The sequence below is a fragment of the Penicillium daleae genome (assembly GCF_028827525.1).
Source record: "Penicillium daleae strain IBT 16125 chromosome Unknown utg000006l_segment0_segment0, whole genome shotgun sequence".
Lineage (NCBI taxonomy): Eukaryota > Fungi > Ascomycota > Eurotiomycetes > Eurotiales > Aspergillaceae > Penicillium > Penicillium daleae.
In genome coordinates this window covers 1,686,996-1,704,367 of record NW_026623154.1, presented here as the reverse complement: position 1 = coordinate 1,704,367, position 17,372 = coordinate 1,686,996, and the positions used below count along the sequence as shown (strand labels likewise).

At 52.4% G+C, this 17,372-nt stretch overlaps 4 protein-coding genes across 4 annotated transcripts; 1 reads left to right on the top strand and 3 right to left on the bottom strand.

Moving 5' to 3' along the window:
- Positions 1-492: 492 nt before the first annotated feature.
- N7458_006351 (GTPase-activating protein RGD2) lies at positions 493-3,290 on the bottom strand (the record flags this gene model as incomplete). Its single annotated transcript, XM_056909733.1, has 4 exons — positions 493-737; positions 767-1,495; positions 1,551-2,988; positions 3,060-3,290. The coding sequence occupies 4 exons, from the start codon at positions 3,288-3,290 to the stop codon at positions 493-495; spliced, it is 2,643 nt and encodes an 880-aa protein (XP_056765437.1).
- A 1,442-nt stretch (positions 3,291-4,732) lies between these two features.
- Positions 4,733-6,656, bottom strand: N7458_006350 (amino acid permease GAP1; the record flags this gene model as incomplete). Its single annotated transcript, XM_056909732.1, has 3 exons — positions 4,733-5,795; positions 5,882-6,299; positions 6,374-6,656. The coding sequence occupies 3 exons, from the start codon at positions 6,654-6,656 to the stop codon at positions 4,733-4,735; spliced, it is 1,764 nt and encodes a 587-aa protein (XP_056765436.1).
- A 5,936-nt stretch (positions 6,657-12,592) lies between these two features.
- Positions 12,593-13,213, bottom strand: N7458_006349 (RNA-binding protein LSM5; the record flags this gene model as incomplete). The annotated part of the gene is made up of 6 exons (XM_056909731.1): positions 12,593-12,628; positions 12,681-12,744; positions 12,896-12,923; positions 12,985-13,023; positions 13,080-13,136; positions 13,189-13,213. The coding sequence occupies 6 exons, from the start codon at positions 13,211-13,213 to the stop codon at positions 12,593-12,595; spliced, it is 249 nt and encodes an 82-aa protein (XP_056765435.1).
- A 363-nt stretch (positions 13,214-13,576) lies between these two features.
- On the top strand, positions 13,577-17,218 carry N7458_006348 (3'-5' exonuclease; the record flags this gene model as incomplete). Its single annotated transcript, XM_056909730.1, has 3 exons — positions 13,577-13,698; positions 13,757-16,947; positions 17,016-17,218. 3 exons carry the CDS (start codon positions 13,577-13,579, stop codon positions 17,216-17,218), a joined length of 3,516 nt encoding a protein of 1,171 aa, XP_056765434.1.
- Positions 17,219-17,372: the final 154 nt, after the last annotated feature.

Sequence of the window (17,372 nt, the reverse complement as noted above, 5' to 3'; positions counted from 1 at the left end):
TCTGCCTTGGGATCGTCATCGATAAAACGATAGACTATCAACAAGGCGTCTGCCTTGGGTTGGTTATCGATAGTGAGCGAGAAGCTCGAATGCTCCTGGAAGTTGGGCATATGCGAGAGGACGGGCGAGAAGGATGACGGGCGAAGCTGGATCGCACAATTGAATATGCATACAAGGCCTACATCTGTAGCACAAGCACAAATTGGCAAAGATATACATTCTTAGGAAGATGAACGCATGGAAACGGACCCAGGTAACATGGAATATGATGGAAGACTCGAGAGTACATGCGCGACGCAAAGCAAGGAAACGGGGGTATGAATGCCTGTTATACTGATAGATACGATAAGCACGTAGAACAAAATCGAAAGCACAAGAATGAGAAAAGGATTGGTTGACCAGGAGGCTAATCAGGCTGTTGCATATGTTTTAGGTCTATACAGAATGGGTCGGGAATACACATGAATGAAAGCGTCAAACCAGAGTCTCTCTTCAGTCATCCATAGGCCTATCCTCCAGAGTCACACCTTTGGGCTCGCTCTCAGCGAAACTGTTTCGTTTACTGTCCGACTCGGAGGCACCCGCACCGGAGGGGAAGCTCGAGATGCTGCCAAGACCGGGCTTGCGGTTGTATCGAGAACCAACGGACCGGGGAACGGAGCTGCGCTTGTCGAACTCACTGGATGTGGGAACTGGGGTGGGAGTGGGAGTTGGAGAACCATCCGAGGCAGTCTCCTCTGGAGGGGAGGAGGAGGGCTTGATGTACCAGAAGAGACACTGGGAGCGGCAGAGGCCGGGGACTCGGTGGAGGTGCCATTGGTGGCCTCTTCAGCAGCATGGGTGTTTACCGTGGGAGGATGCTCAGCTGTGGTAGGCGAGTCGCTCGTTGGGGGAACATCCAGGCTGGCACTACCGCGAGTGGCAGTCCGGGAGCGGTCTTGCGGGCTAGTTACGTTGATAGGGAAGCGAGTGGATGAGGACGGACCGCTAGAGCGATCACGGCGGTGACGGACACCGGGTGCAGGGCTGGTAGCGCGGCTTCGATTGACAATGGCACGTTGACGAGCTTCCATAGCTGCCCGACGGTTGCTCTCGTCTGTGCTAATAGCACGGGGACGGTTCGACGTGGAAATGCCCAGTACGCTTGACTGGCGCTTCAGCTCGCCAAAGATGGCATCCTTGTGAGCAAACAGATCACGGATCAACCGGTAGCTATGGCGCTCATCCATGGTAAGGCTGTTCTCGGTACGGGGACGGAGAATACAGGGGGACAGAGCCTGGGCCAAAGTAGCAATGTATTGTTCTTCAGCCGAGGTCAGGTCAATCAGGCGGGTGAAATGGGTCATGATAGCATCAAGGGTAGCGATATTGACGAGGCGGAGCTGTCCCAGAGTGCTCTGCAGGACCTTGATCCGTCCCTCTTCCGTGGTCTCGTGGGCGGTGGTCGAGTAGATTGTTTTGACGATTTCATAGACTTGCGAAGAAACAAGAGAGTCTGATAGTCATTAGCAAGGGAATGGAGAAGGGGGAGTGGTAAGATGGAAGCGAACCTGGCAGTTCAAGAAGATATAATTTCAAAGCGCTGGCAACAATGGGTATCTCAAATTTGGGGAGGACTTCACGGTAATCAACCTTGCTGTTATTCAAGGCGTTTCGCAGTTGATGTGTTTGGGTAAGCGGAGGGTTGTGGAGCCAAATCGCACGTCGCGCCTCGTCACCCTCGAGCTCCGGGTAAGCGTTGTCCAAATAGGTCAGGATGGTGGTCACCACGATCGGGACACGCTTGCGATCGACCCGAGCGCGGGCTTCAAGGTCGACGCCAAAGTTTTGCTCCTCAACGGAACCGTAGTAGTTCTCGTAGGCCTGCACTCGAGGAACAAAGCCACCGGTGCGGTAGTTCTCCAGCAGATATCGGAGATCTCCCAGAGGCTGGATGGTCTCTTGGTACAGCATCATGTGGTCGACGGTGCTCTGGAGGTTGGGGATGACATTGCTAATGGCGCCAGAAAAGTCGAGGACCACGGCCTTGATGGCCTTGAGGCGGTCAAGCTCACACTGCTCCATGAACCGCAAGTTCTCGATGACCTCCTCCTCCAGACGACACCTGATCTGATCCAGCCTCTGAACAGCAGCCTTGTATTTCTCATCGGCCTCAAAGGCCTCGCGGCGCAGCTTTTCTGAAGGGGTTTCGTTAAGATAAGGGTTGTTGAGAGGGTTCCAGCCGGCCAGGATTTCCTGGACGGACGTGATGGGCGACTCGTTGCCGCTGCCATCTTCGCTCGAGGCTATAGAAGTCACACGCATCATAGGTTTCTTCTTCTCAGGGACTCCAGTAATCTGGAACACCTTGGGACGCCACTGGTAGTTCATCTTTGAGCTGTTGGCAAAAGTGCTGCCCATGTTTCCGATCAAGCGGAGGAGCCCATTGTCGACGAGATCCTGGCCAATTCGCTCCGCCTGGGCGAGAATGGTCGCACCCATGTGGTTTTGGATATACTCGACAATCTCCGCACCCGACGAAGTATTCTGGTAGGTACCAATGATGGGAACCTTCACTTCTCCAAGACTAATGTTGTCCAGCATGTGCAGCAGAAGGCTCTTGATCTCTTCGGGAGGATAGATTCGATCTCCAATCTCATACGGATCTTCCTCGGGCGCTTCCTCCGCGGTTGGCAGAACGATCTTCGGCGGGGTCTTGATTTGGGGGCTGTTGTCAGGATCCTGGAAAGCGAGCTTGTTCTCCTCTTCCAAATCCTCTACCACTCGGCACTTGTTAAAGTAAGTGCTGCGCAGCTTCTTGACCAGCTCAACCTGCTTGGTGTGCTCCTTGATCCGCGACTGGAGATTATCGTGGGAGGTCTGGACACGGTAGTCATGCTGATTGCTCCAGCGTCGAAAGGGCGCCACGACAAGTTCTCGAATGTTGCTGGCGATCTTCTGGTGGTTGCGGGCGGCCTCGATCATCTCAGTGCGAACACCTTCGTAGGCCTGTGGAAAATTGCGAAATGTGACATCAGCGGGGGTTCTGATTCCAAGTTCCTGTTCAATTGCAAGCTTACCTTCTTCACACTGGCACCGTCATCCTTGCCGAAACCTGCGGCAGACATGCGATCGACACTGGGTGCAATTTCGTCCATGCGGAGACCATACTGTTCCTCCGCATCTGCCCGCATGGCGGCAATAGTCAGGATCTGCACATTCTCAACCACACCCTGCTGCAACTTCCCGTATAGCACCCCCAGGCCCGTGGCATAGTCGGGTGTCCAGAAGGAGTCTGAGAAACCAGGCATTGTGACGGTGACCAACAGGCAAACGATCCGGGATCAATTAGAGAACGAGATGTGTTGAGTCGGAAGCAGGCACGACGTGAGGAAAAGCGCTGGCCGCTAATGCTCGATGCAGAAGATGCAGGAACCGATGTAAACTGTGGAACGGACGGAGATAGCACAGCCCTCCGCAGACTGAAGAGTCTGTTTGGTGTCTGGCTCTGGAGCTGAGCCTGTATTCGCCCAACTAGATTGAATGATAATGATCTCAAGGCGAGGACTGAAGTTTCAGCACTGGCTGGTCAGGCGCATCAAGCGGGGGAGACCAGAGTAGCAGAGAGAGCGAGCGAGCCTGAATCGTGCAGAGTAAGCGTCTCGGGGAAAGCGACAGGTGCGCGGCAGCGTAAGCGCCCAAGCTGTGGGCCACGGCGAGACGGAGAGCAAAGCGTGAAAGGAGTGGATGAAAGCCGGTGGGACGGCGGTTGAGCAAAGCAGAATGCGATAGAAGCCACACCGAGCTGTGACGGAGAGAGAGACAAAGCGCAGGAATAGGGGAAAAAGAGATGGCTGCTGGTGTTGTTGAGTTTCCCATCGAACGTTCGTCAGGTGGCTTGTAATTTTACCGGGCGGCCTGTACTAGCTGGTCCACGAGTTCAGTACGCACGTAAATAGGTGGTACTATTTTTGGACTAGAGGGGAGACACGCTTTTGGAGCCTGTTGGGCCGGGAGATTAGAAATTGGGCCTCCCAGAGTCAAATTGGAGGCCAACAGGAATGGAATATGGAATTGGATTAATGCCTTTCATTCTACGGATTTGAGGGATACCAAGTTGACCAGCTTCTTCGGGGTCCGAGTCGTACATGTTAGACGCCTCAGGCACAGCCGACGCCTCAGGCACAGACTGGCACTATTGGGGCTTGCTGTGTAATCTGGTAATCCCATTACCAGCCCCAGGTGCAAACATGCCAAGTCTGGAGATTCGACCTAAAGATCAGCGAGGCCGTTGACCAGCGACGTCAGACTACGTAACTGCACATTCCAGATGGATACATTAGCCTATTTGTGTTGAAAAAGGCTCCTGGCAAGCCTGTTCAGACTAAAGAGCATACTTGTGAGAGCGCCTCTTCCGTTAAAAAGGACACGTGGGCAGCGGGCAACCAGGTGGATAGAGCTATCGAGTTGGGAAGACCAGAACCTGAAAATCAATGTGAGACATTTGGTCTTTTCTACTTCCGAAGAAGGGAAGATCTACAGTCTACAACGGACGCGAGGATTTGAGGAAAGAATAAGATAAAATATTTCTTGATTATGGTATCCGTAATCATCAGCATAGGCAAGAGTCATAAAAAGACATCCAGGACAAAGACATGGAGACTAAAGATGTACATAAAAGGGCGGGGGATTTTCACAGAAAGATCGCCAGCATGCAACCTGAGAATTCCACACACAGATAGCATTCTACTTTCTAGCAGAAGAGCTTGTAGATCTTCTTCCACTTGGGCCAAGCAGCCTGCTCAGCCCGCTCCTGGTCAATCAAGTGCTGGATGTCCATGTCACGACGACCAGTGTCAAGGTCGACCTCGTGAGACCGAACAACCTTGGTGCGGTACCAGAGCTTATAGGGGATGTAGAAGGCCAGCACAACGGGGGCGGCCAGGTAGCTAGAGAAGAAGGAATACACCAACTCCGAGGCACTCTTCTCCGCGTAGCCCACGGGGGCGAAACCAACCCAGAACTGGGCGATCAGCACCAGGCAGTTAAAAATGAAACCGACCCAGGAACCGATGACACCGGGCTGAGAGCGGAACGCCAGCTCATCCAGGCTGTGGCCCTGAACGCGCCAAGCACGGCGGAATCGGATGTGAGCGAGGCAGACAGAGCCCCAGGTGAAGACGGATGACAGACCGGAGATGGCCATCATCCATGCGAAGGCGACAGTCTGCTTGTCCGAGGCAGCCAGGAAGCAAAGCAGACCAAGGGCCGAAGCGACGCAAATCGACCAGAGAGGACGACCCTTGCGGTCAATGTAGGCCAGGAAGCGAGGAGCCTGGCCCTGCTCGGCGAGGGCAGCAAGGGTACGTGAGGAACCATAGACGGAGGAGTTACCGACAGAGAGCACGGCAATCATGATGACGACGTTCATGACGGAGGGCAGACCCTTAATACCGGCATTCTCAATGGCAATGACGAAGGGCGAAGCGTGGGCATCGGCCGACGAGCTACCAGAGACGAGACGCTCAGTGTCGTAGGGGACGAGAAGGCCAACCATAAGGAGGGCGACCACATAGAAGAGGGCGATACGCCAGAACACCTGCTTGATAGCAGTGGGGAGCGACTTGCGGGGGTTAGCAGTCTCGGCAGCAGCTAGACCAACCAGCTCGGTACCAGCGAAGGCGAAAGCAGCGTTGACGAACACACTGCAAAGACCCTTAAAGCCATTATGGAACGCGCCCGGGTTGTGCCAGTACCGTCCACCGATATAGCCACCCTCGGGACCACCACCACAGTTCAGAACGATTCCGAGGATACTAGTGACAAGTCAGTAAAACCATCCACGAGAAGGAGTCCGGCACAAAAGCCGTCCAACCGAAGCAAAATAAGGGTAACCACATACATGAATCCAATGACAGCAACAACCTTAATAGCCGAGAAGACAAATTCAGCCTCGCCGTAACCACGAACACCGAACAAGTTGATGGAGACAATCATCACCCAGAAAATAGACACCCAGGCCGCGTTAGACACACCGGGACTCCAGTAGTCTATCGTGATCGAGGCAGCGACAATTTCCAAGGGCAAGACAATAAGCCACTGCAGCGCATAATTCCAACCCATAGCGAAACCCCAGGCCGGGTCCACAAAACGGGTTGAGTAGTGAGAGAAAGATCCAGCAACGGGGTACAGCACGGCCATCTCGCCCAGCGCGTGGACGGTGCAGTAGAGCATAATTCCAATGAGAATGTAGGCGATGATAACCGAGGCTGGTCCACCGGCAGCGAGGACAGATCCAGAACCAACAAAGAGACCGGTACCTAGAGTTTGTGGGTTAGCCAAAATATGCTCTAGGATAGGATATCGAATGCGGGGTGACGCCAAGGGTTCGTACCAATTGAACCACCGATGGCGATCATTTGCAAATGACGGCCCTTCAAGCGACGCTGCAGCGGCGAGTGGGCGGTGTTATGCGCAGCCTGCTCGGCATCGAAGCCGGAGCCATCAGCGCCTTCAGAGCGGCCGCTGGTGATGTGCGCATTGGGATCCCGCTTGAAGCTATCTATGATCCGTCGGCCGAGGCTGCCCTTGGTGGGCTCGGAGTCGCCGTAGGCTGGCAACTGTTCGCCTGTTGTCTGAGCCACCTTGGACCCAGAGTCGTACGTCTTCTCATCCATGATTGCGACCAGCCCTTTTTGGGGTTTCAGGGAGCTGTCGGTTTCAGTAGAAGGGTGAGATTATGGGGAGATGGAAAGGGAGTATGGTGAGAGCGGAGGCAGCTCCAAGTAGGATGGAGACTGGTTCTCGAGGGTCGAGATGACTTCCAGCTCAAGCAGACCAGAGGATGAGAGTTCCACCGGGGACTCTTTGGAGGAGATAGAGGAAGTGAGGAAATAAGAAGACGAGAGAAAGGGTCGCGACTCGACTAACAGGGAGTGTGAGAGAAGCTGGGGGGGGACGAGGTCGATTGTTTAAATATGGACCAGGGCCATGAATATCCATTAGGTGATTGTCACAGTCAACGATAATCTTAACTTGTAATAGTATATAAATTTCATGAATTATGGGAATTAAAAATCATCATTATTATTATTCTTGTCATCCTCCTGGGTTACAGGCACTGGGGGTTTGTGATGGATTCCTGGTCAGGGTTGACTGGGGTTAACTGGGTTTAACTGGGTTCACTGGGGCCAATAAACCAATGAAAGAGGCCCGCGCATGGAACCGGGTGTGCTTAGGCCACCTGGGGACTGGCCCCTTGGGCTGGAGGATTTGACTTTTTGACTTTCATGGTCCGATCGAGTTAGGCAGGTCGAGTTAACTCGCCGTGGGCGGAGGCACTGGGTTGGCTCTAACTTTATTCTTCTCCATACAGTCGTACTAGCAGGTTAGCCTTGGCTGGCTTTTTGGCTGAGGATAGAATGCTGCCCCGACTGTTGTTACCCCAGTTTGCAAATTAGCGTGTTTCTCTTTTGCCAGGGTGTGAGTTACCGAGTACCGAGTCTTCTACGTTGGACTTGATTTACATTCATTGTTGTTATGACAGTAGTTCGACGACGGTTGCACCGGAGACCATCCAGCTGATGGTCGCTGCAAACGGTCTCACTACTACAGTAAATGGTCACATACTCTATCAGTCAGGTATACAGCCTTCATGATTTGGGAAATACCAAGACTCTTGGCATGGGACCCCCTAATCTGTGGTCATCCATGAGTCGTCCCACTGTGCTGTATGTTGCCCCATAGTGGTTGATAACGATCCTGATATTCAGGCTCTTGCGGGTGATTACGATGGGGCACGGGAGATACGACGGATAAGACCAAACGTTGACTACACGTTTCCACCATGCCACCGAACGACGGAGTACTATCGTTGCTAGCCCTTGAACTTCTGTCTCTACTCGCACAGGTCGTCCGCTATCCTCCAGCAAAAGCTGGACTTTTAAAAGTGTTTTACTCTGCTCGGTGGGGAAACCCTTCACGGGCCACGCCACGCAAGTCATCTCGTGAGCCTGTCAGAACCGGACGATCCCATCCTTTTTGTCCTTCCAACCAACTCGGCTTCTCATCGATCGGCCTTAGGCTGATGAATGTCCATCTTGCTTACCTTCCATCCCATAGCTCAGCCCAAACCAGCCCAGCCCAGCCTTGTCTACCGTGGTGCGACCCTGCTTTTAAGTTGTTAACGGCCTTCCCGAACACACAAAGAGTCCACGGCGAGTCGAGAAACAAGAAACAGAAAAGCCAAGCTTCGGGGACCTCCAGCTCCAGCACCACCAACCACCGCCGCGGCAACTTGCCATCCCAAACCAGCAGCAGCCAAGTTGGCCAACAGCAACCACGGCAGCATCGAGCCCCACTCACCCCCCTTCCCCATCCGTCCGCTCTCCGTATTCCCACGCGATTGAGCTCGCCCAATGAGCTGCTTCCAAGAACATCTCTCGAGATAAGAAGCCATTCGGGGCGAAAACAGTGCCCATGCGACAACCCTGGGGAGGTCTCATTCTTGCCCCCCATCCGTGATGGAAGGAATAATGATCGCCTTGAACCCTGTCAGCGATACTTTCTGCTAACCCCTATCCGAAACTCTCCAGTACGCCTCCCAGGCTATGGGCTCACGGGCGTAGAACAAGGATCTGTGTGGCTTGCCCAGCCATGAGGGACGGGATTGCTCGTCACCCATTCACCACCCTCCCCCTTCCCACCCCTTGCCTATGGGAATCCTCCCGACGGGGTCCGTGGCAGCTACGCTTGTGCCGAAACGGCCAGATGTCCTCACTAGTGTGAAGTCACTGACTGACGGACAACCCATTGGCAAGGATAATATTACCCTGAAAGCCCCAGGATGCGCTTCATCCCGGACCTGGGACAGACCTTAGACTCCACTGAGGCTGGTCGGCGACATCATCTCATCGCTTGCGAACGCAGTGATTGGGATCGGAAAAAGGATGGCTTGGCCCGTTGGCGTGAGTTTGCAAGCGCCCGCCCTCTCCCTCGACAACGTTCCCTTCCGCCTCGGCTTCACCGTGCTCATTCGGGCTGGAACTAGTCTGGGGGAACTCGGGGACTTGTCACTGGACCCCCCTAGACTTCCCCAGCCTCGAGGCAATTTCTACGCGAATGGAACCATAGAACCGCATTCCCCCTCTTGAGTTCCAGCACAGACCCTGATTCGCGCTGGGCGCTCGGGTGGCTCGTGGCGGTCTGCCACGATATGCATGGAAGCACGGGAGAAAAACCACCATGCGGACAGACAGAGCGTGGCTCTTGTTAGTTTTACCCCTTCAACTACGTTAGTGTGCGCCAAGCTAGATCAATCACGCGGTGCAGCATGCAGAGTCCGTTTTTATTATCCTCGATCGTGCGGTTGGCCCACGCGCCATGAGCGAAACGCAGCTCGTAAACCACGTAGCTTGATCACATTGCTGGTTGGAGCATGACGCCATGCCTCTGGGGAAAGGCTCTCGCAATAGGAGGAGGGCCTGCCATCTGGAGAGTTCTGGCGTTGCGATCCCAAATATTCGGTTGCCGATTGTATGACCCTTCGAAACCTTCTCGAAGACACGAACCCTGGAGGCAGCCCAATCAAAGAGGTCTACCAGCGATGGAATTTGCCTCCTTTGTACAAAGAAAGTACTTTGGCAGACTCGTGTAGCAACAGGAACTCGTGTAGCAACAGGACTTGTCCATCGGGGTATTCAGACACCAGCAAATCCATGACCTTTAGCCAAGAAATGTAACCCACAATCTAGAACATCTTGACAGTCGAAATAGTAACCCAAGACTTTCGTACCTCGGAGCATTTACATTCGCATTTCCTTCCTACATCCTGAAGGAGAAATATACTACAACGCGCAAGAACCCGCCATCCGCACACCACCAACCGCCAGGACCCTTGTTTTTTTTTTCGTAAGCTGCAGCCCGATCTTGTCTTTGGATCCCCCGGGTCCTTCCCCTCTCCCTAGGCCGCCACACCGAGTTGATGGCGCTCAGCGCGGTCTGTGAATGGCTGTGTGCGACTGCCCCCCTACCGCCACGGTAGCATCGGGCCAGGGTTGGCGTGTCCGTGATTCCGAGGCTGAGCATTTGCCTTGAAAGAGACGACTGGCTTTCACTGTTTGGGAGCTTCTTTGTCCGAACTTGGACTGAACAGTACTACTTGGTTGTCCGGGTTCTTTGGATCTTGTACATATGTACGGAGTACGGAGTACTGTATATTGTACAGGGGGGTATGAGCAGATCGTGACCTGGATGGAAATGGCCCTTAATTTCCTGAAAAAGGCATGCTCTTGATAATTGAGTTTTTAGTACGATATTCACTATTCTAGAGGTGTCAACCTTCAATTTATTAATCTTAGCAGAAGGAGTTTGTCTCTTGTTGTTCTCCGTAGAACCGATACGCCTTAATAGCTCCAGCCCGCAAAGCCCGACCGTATCGCCCAACCTCCCTCCCACCTCCAACTTCCACCTTCAACATCAACCTCACCACACGGCCCCCTCCCCCAAAAAAATCGCGCAACACAATACCCAACATCACCACCTCTTTCCTCCAGATAATCCTGCCTCTATTCATCCATCAACTGGGTCTCTTTAGAGTTGTCCCACCCGCGGACGGGGTTGATCCAGTTTCCCCATGTTAAATGCGGGGGGCACGAATGCTGTTAGGTAACAGTTTCCACATCGCCAACCCACGGGGGCAAAAGTCTGGGGTAACTTGTAATTTGTACGCGCTAGCAACCCACATGCACGGTCTGTGAGCTTGGTCGTAGCAAATGACGATGAATCATGATGTTTGCGATTCTGATATCGAGTCTAACCGTGGCAGAGTGATTGGTTGGCGCTTCGCTTGCTGCTGAGGTTGGAGATGCGGGTCTTCGGAGGATATTTGGATGTCTGATGTCCGCGCAGAACGGGGCTTACACTATACAGTAGTGTCGAGCTGTATGTAAGTAAGACTAACGTGAGCCAGCTTCTGACCTGCTTTTCTCCATGCGGGATTTGGTGCGTCTCGAGATAGGTTCTTCTCGAGGAAGTGCTACATGGCAGGATTCTGGTATACACTGTACAGGAATGTCACCCGGCCCGGCGAAGGTTTAGGAGGCTTGGATACCCGCAGGCGATCTACCGTGAACGGCTATGGACTGTCTCCAAAGTTTAGCTCTGGCGATGTATCTCTCAGCCCGTCAGTCCTCTTGGTGTCTAACATACTTGCCGGTGCAAGTCCCGAGTTGACGATCGCGGGCACTGGCATGGAAGTATATCTACCCGCAAGCGTCATCTAACTTCATCTTTGGAGTATCGTGCCACAGAGTATTACTAAATCGATGCATATGCGATTCAATTAGACTTCTACATATACATCGCCGAACTTAAGTCTTACCTACATACCCACATACCGTATTTTAACATTAATATCGTCATCCTCTCCTCCACAAACAACCCCAGAAATCCACACCCCATTCCCCCAGTACCTAACACGTCCATTTCATACCCACATCCCCCTCATTCGACGCGTAAATTGTGGAACAACCAGCCCTCCTCAATGCGCCCCAAAATACCCGGTCATAGACCGTGGCAAGCGAAATACAATCCAGACACCGGCTCTAGCCGGTAGTAAGCTGGTTAGCACCTCGCGGCTCGGCGAGAGTTTATTTGTAGGTTTGGGGAGGCCGGGTGGCGTCTGGGTTTTGCGTTTGTGAGTGAGGCTAGGGGTGCCCGGCGTGTTGGGAGACCAGGGGGGTGATTGGAGGGGGCTTGGGTGTGCCTGCATTGAGAATTTGAGAGGTGTAGTCTAGAAGCATTGGCGAACTTTGATGCGAGGTGTCGGTCGATTGTCCGCTTTTGAGGGATATTGGGATTGAGGTGTGATTGAGTAATTGAGTTGGATGGCGTTGATGGGTTAGTGTGGCATGTTTCTCGAAATTGTCATTGCATGATTGCTGCGGGTGCTAGGGGCGTTGCTTGCTCGAAACGGATGTTGAGCTCGAGATGTCAATTGAGTAATTGGGTTAGACAGGCCGCTAAGAGGTTAGCATTGAATAGCTAGGAATTTGTCATTGCATGATTGTAGGATACCGTCGGGTAGGGGAGCTGGCGTATTTCCTGGGTGTTGACTGAGTATTCTGTTGCTTGTGGTCTCCAAAGGCACGCAGCAATCTTGATGATTTGGTCGACGCTGAAGGACAAGTCACAAGCATACACAGCGTGGGCCCACTGAGGTAGTATTCGAGCCTGGAATACCAATAAACCATGAGGGTCATATTCTCTTGCATACCCGACGAGGGTACAGCGATGAGAATTGTGGAAAGTCACATTCCAACGTACTCTCTAGGAGTTGATTGAAATCTCTTTGTAATATTCAACCTGAGATTCTCTCTGCTATCCCTGGTATATAGAGCATGGTCGCACGAGACGATGTGTGAACTTGATATTCGAATTAGGTTTGAAGTGATCCCTCTTGCATTTACAGCGGGAGGACGGCGAATTTGAGATTTGGAAGTGATATGCCCAATATCAATGGGATTAATTCATTCTATAGAAAGTTTTCATGTCGTCGCATTCGGTATCATTAACGCAAAGCTTTCTTCATCATTTTCCATTATCTTGGCCAGCCTCAAGCACTGCCGGGGCCCTCTCCACCAGGGATCAACTGGGTCAAGCCATTAGTGACCAGACAAATATTCAACAGAGGAGAGACATACCATGCAGATGTTGTTGCCATTCAGTAGGAGCTTGGGCAGCTTGACCTGGGCACCGGTATAGTCGCTGGGAGGATATTAGTGTCTGACAAAGAAGTCGTGGAGCCAGTTGGGTATCAGGGACGCAATCATGAATCCAGAGGTCGTGCCTGTCAAGAGCCAGGTTGCCTGACAGTCACAACGCTCCCGGGTAGATGAGGGATAGATGTAGCACTCACAATTCGGTGACATCCTCCAGGACCATGTCTAGAACGAACAATTAGTACATTGAAACATACAATCGGCCGTATAATGAAGGAGTACTTACTGACGTAGTCGTCGAAGCCGAGGAGGGTTCCGGAGAACTCTTCAGTCCACATTAGTACACCAGAACTCTTCCACCGATTCAGAATCGAGACTCACCCTTGTCGCCCTTCATGACAACCCAGATCCGGGAGCCAACGCACTTGTCGATAAGCTCTATCGAAGGGTTAGCGGGGTCACTCGGCTAGCGGGTCGTTCGCGAACACACCGAGGGGGAGAAGTTGAGAAGCCATCGTGTCTGGTATGCCGAGAATCTAGAAGGTCTGAAAGATCTTCCCAGTTGTATTTTTGTGTGTCGCTAGGAGATTTGGGACGGCCAGGACGCGATATACAAAGCAGAGCTGTGATCTCTGGCCTTCAGGAACCTGGTTTTCTCCGGGCCGATGGACTAGTCCCTATTAGGTTTAGTGCGAAATCCCCAGTCCACTGCTTGAAAGAGTGACCCGCCTACAATCGGACCATTGTACATAGCTTGCGGTTGTCACTGAGCTTCTCATTTTCGTCTCGAAGGTGGTCGGGGAACGTGAGAAGCGTTGCATTCTTTTACTCGCCAAGCTGGCTATCTAGTGGGCAGCGCATTATGCGCACTACACAGGATGCGAGGATGGGGGACCTTTCCAGCGGGTCTGAGGTACCCGTCCTTGATCTCAACTGCTCATGGCGACTTGCTTGGACATGGAAATACTAAACTGGGCTTCCGATGCCTCTCACGTCAGAGGTGAGCTCGTGACAGGCCTAATGCACCCTTTCAATGGCTAACTGTTGGCATCCCAAAGCAACGGTAGTTCCTCTACTTCCCGCTCGCTTTCTCGCCCGCAAGTCGGCCACAACCGATGCTACCGCGTTCACCGTCCGCAAATCGCCAGAAGGCAAATCGCCAGATGGGAGCCCAGACGAGCCTTCTCTGGCTCACCACGCGCGCAAATCATAATCATCGACGACGAAGAGGAGCCTGAACCATCCTCTCCACCACAAAGTGGACAGCGACCTCTGAATCGAGCCGGCGTCGTAGATCAAGACATGAATGATCTGATCCGGACACGAGTACTCAGAGAAAAAGAGCGAGCAAAAGAACGTGCCAACAAGCCTCTCAATCGCAAAAAGCTCAAGGAGATTGAAAGTAAAGCCCGGGTGCTGGACGATACCTATAAACTGGGTGATGAGTTTCTACAACTAAAGTACGCTCATGTTGAGCGTTGCCTCTCAGAGTCTACGAAGGCCATCAGAGAGGTGGGATTTCAGTACGACAGCCTCATCTCTTCATACGTTTCATATTTGGAAGATTCCTTCCAGCAAAATTATCAAAATTGTCGATATCTGGAACACGAGTATTGCAAGATTGCATTCCGTTCAATTGTCCCTCTAAGGCAGAAACTGTCATCTTTGGATAGAAAAATCCTTATCCTGCAAATTGCAGTATTCTCTCAATCGGTCGACATCTCGCAGCAGTTCATCAAAGATCTCCACGTCCATCTTGACACGGAGTATCTGCAAGCACGCAACTCTGCCCGGTCCCGCATTGATCAACTACTCGCCCATGCAGAGATCACAGCGGATCAATACAATGAGTTACAGACCAAGGCTACCACCGTGTTAAATGGGCTAGGCGCAATCATGGCGATCTTGCATTCACTTAATAATCTGAATTTGCGGACAGAGTCCCTTCACGAACCTTTTCTCCACGCGACCGAATCAATTGCCAGTGACTTCTCTTTATATTCCCACGATTACCGCTGGAGATGGCGCAGGTCGAAGAGACATAGGAATCCGCTCGGTGACGCATTTTTGCACGAGTTTTCAAACCTCCTCGGTTCTGACACACCGTCCACATCAAGGATCTTGCCATCCAAGATCCTATCAGCTATCATGTTCGATGACAAAGAGGACCGGAAGATCAGGGCCATCTTGGCAAAGCAATTTCTCCGAGATGCTGATCGCCTTCGAAAACCATATTTGCAAAAATGGAAAGGGCCAAAACCGAGCTGGTCCCCCAAATTGAACAAGTACTGGCGACAACTTGACGCGCTTGCACCCTTCGATATTCAGCGCGTGTACGCCACGCAGCTCTCGAAAGAAGTTCTGCTCCTGACCCCGACAATCCAGGGAGGGTTCGGACCCATGTGGGAAGGTCTGGAAGATCATGATCGCAGAGCACACCAGGCTTGGCTGGGTGAGTGGTATGCGCAAAACAGAAAATACCAGAGAGAGTTCCTAGCAGATCTGGAAATTTACAGGTACATCAACTGGTGCCGACTCGGAGTGGAGAAAAAATTGGCGAAGCTGGGTGTGCCGAACTTGATTCAAGCCCAAGGGCTATTTGTCCCTAACGAGCCGCTAAGTCAAGATCTTGGGCGCTTCAACCGATGGGTTCACAAGATGATAGAGATCCGTCAGCAGAGCTGGATATCAGATATAGCCTTCCGTATACTGAAAGAGCCCGATGGCTTGGAGACCTGGTCAGAAATGACGAAGAAGTTCCATGAACAGGCGGCCGAAAGAAAATCTCAGATCCTGGACCTGGGTACCGTCAGAGTCCGTCGGAGGGGTGTCTCGCAGAGGAAAGCAAAGGTTTCTCGATTTGCGAAGTTTAAGAAGAACGCGCGACGGAAGCCTGCACGGAGTGTGCGCTCAAAGCCTGCCTCCGATTTTTGGGCGAGTTCCTCTACGAAAGCTACAACCACTCCTCGCGAGAAGACCAAGGATGAGCGCTCGTCCAAATCCTCGAGCACGCCAAAAAAGAAGAAGAAGAAGCAGCCTCAAGAATCACCATCTGGCTCGGAATCGACTCCGCAGAAGAGCTCTATCTCTTGGAAGCGAAAAGTTGCTCGAAGCAGGCTCAGGCCCACCGCTGTATGGGATCTCCTGGGCCAAGAAAAGGAACAATCGTCTCCTCGGCCAGCTCCCGCGGATGCGAAAACCCGGTTCCTACAGGCAATGTCAACGAAAACTGAGTCTGGGTCTCATCGCACTCCTGATACGCCCAAAACGACGAAGAGTACTGCGGCACGACAGCCCACACCAAAGCCTCTTCTTTCACGATCGACGAGGGATGATAAGATGAAACAGGGGCAGCCCCGGAGCTCGGAGAACGCCAAAAATGATACATCCACGAAAAGCAAGCCTTCTACGGTAGGAAAGCCGCTGAAGAACAATAAGCGCAATTTCTGGGATCCAAATCCCGTTGCCAGTTCTGGTGGTCTTTTCCGAAAGTCCAGTGGAAGATCCTACAGCACAGGTTCTGCTGTGTCTAGCGACCGTACCCAGGATTGCAATCATACTGGTTTGCCTGGATCTGCGCCGCGTTTTCCTGTCAGACCTACACTGGACACGGATAGCGAGCTCCCCATCTCCGCAGAAGACGCATATCACCTCGAGATTGAGTCTACCTCGAGCGAGGATGCTCCGCTGTTCTGGAGTCACAGTGATCAGCGTGCTCCCGGCGGCCAAAGGCCTATCGTGCATTACTGTAAATCCCTCGAGAGCACAGAATCCGTTGCGCAGCATTTTCTCAACAACAAGGTCGTCGGCTTCGATATGGAATGGAAAGCGCAGGCTTCTGCCACGGACAGCATCCAGAATAACCTGTCGCTCATCCAGCTCGCGAATGAAGAGCGTATTGCCCTCTTCCAGATCGCGTTGTTCAAGCCGGCCCGCTCGCTAGAGGACTTTGTTGCACCATCACTCAAGCGTGTCATCGAGTCGCCTGACATCACCAAAGTTGGCGTCTCCATCAAAGCGGATTCTACCCGACTGCGCAAGTATCTCGGCATCGAAGCCCAGTCTATCTTCGAGCTGAGTCATCTGTACAAATTGGTGAAATACGGGCGGATGCAGCCTAAGCTTGTTAACAAGAGGAGCGTGAACCTGAGCGAGCAGGTCGAACAGCATTTGGGGTTACCGCTGGAGAAGAGCGAGGACGTACGGTGTGGCGATTGGGCTCGATCGTTGAACTATCGCCAGGTCCAATGTGAGTGATTCATTTCTTGGGAATATACGAAAACGTCCATGATTTCGTGAACTAACAGTAGTTGCTAGATGCCGCCACGGATCCATATGCTTGCATCTGCCTCTTCAATATCATGGAGCAGAAGCGGCAAGCGATGAACCCTGTGCCCCCTCGTCCTGCACACGCGGAACTCAACTTGCCCATTATCTGTCCCGCCGGTGAAGCTGTGAACATCGAGGATAAGGAGGTTGTCCCTGGTTTAGTTGATGGCGATGTGATTGACCGCTCATGATATGATATATCTCTCATTTTGTTCTCATTTCTGTTGTATGTGCATGGCCTTGATACCAATATATAGACAGCGGCTTCTTCATACTACTTTTTACCGTGTTTCTTGCTTCGCATTTTATGCGTTGGTTGGTTGTTTTGGCGCTTCATTTGTTCGA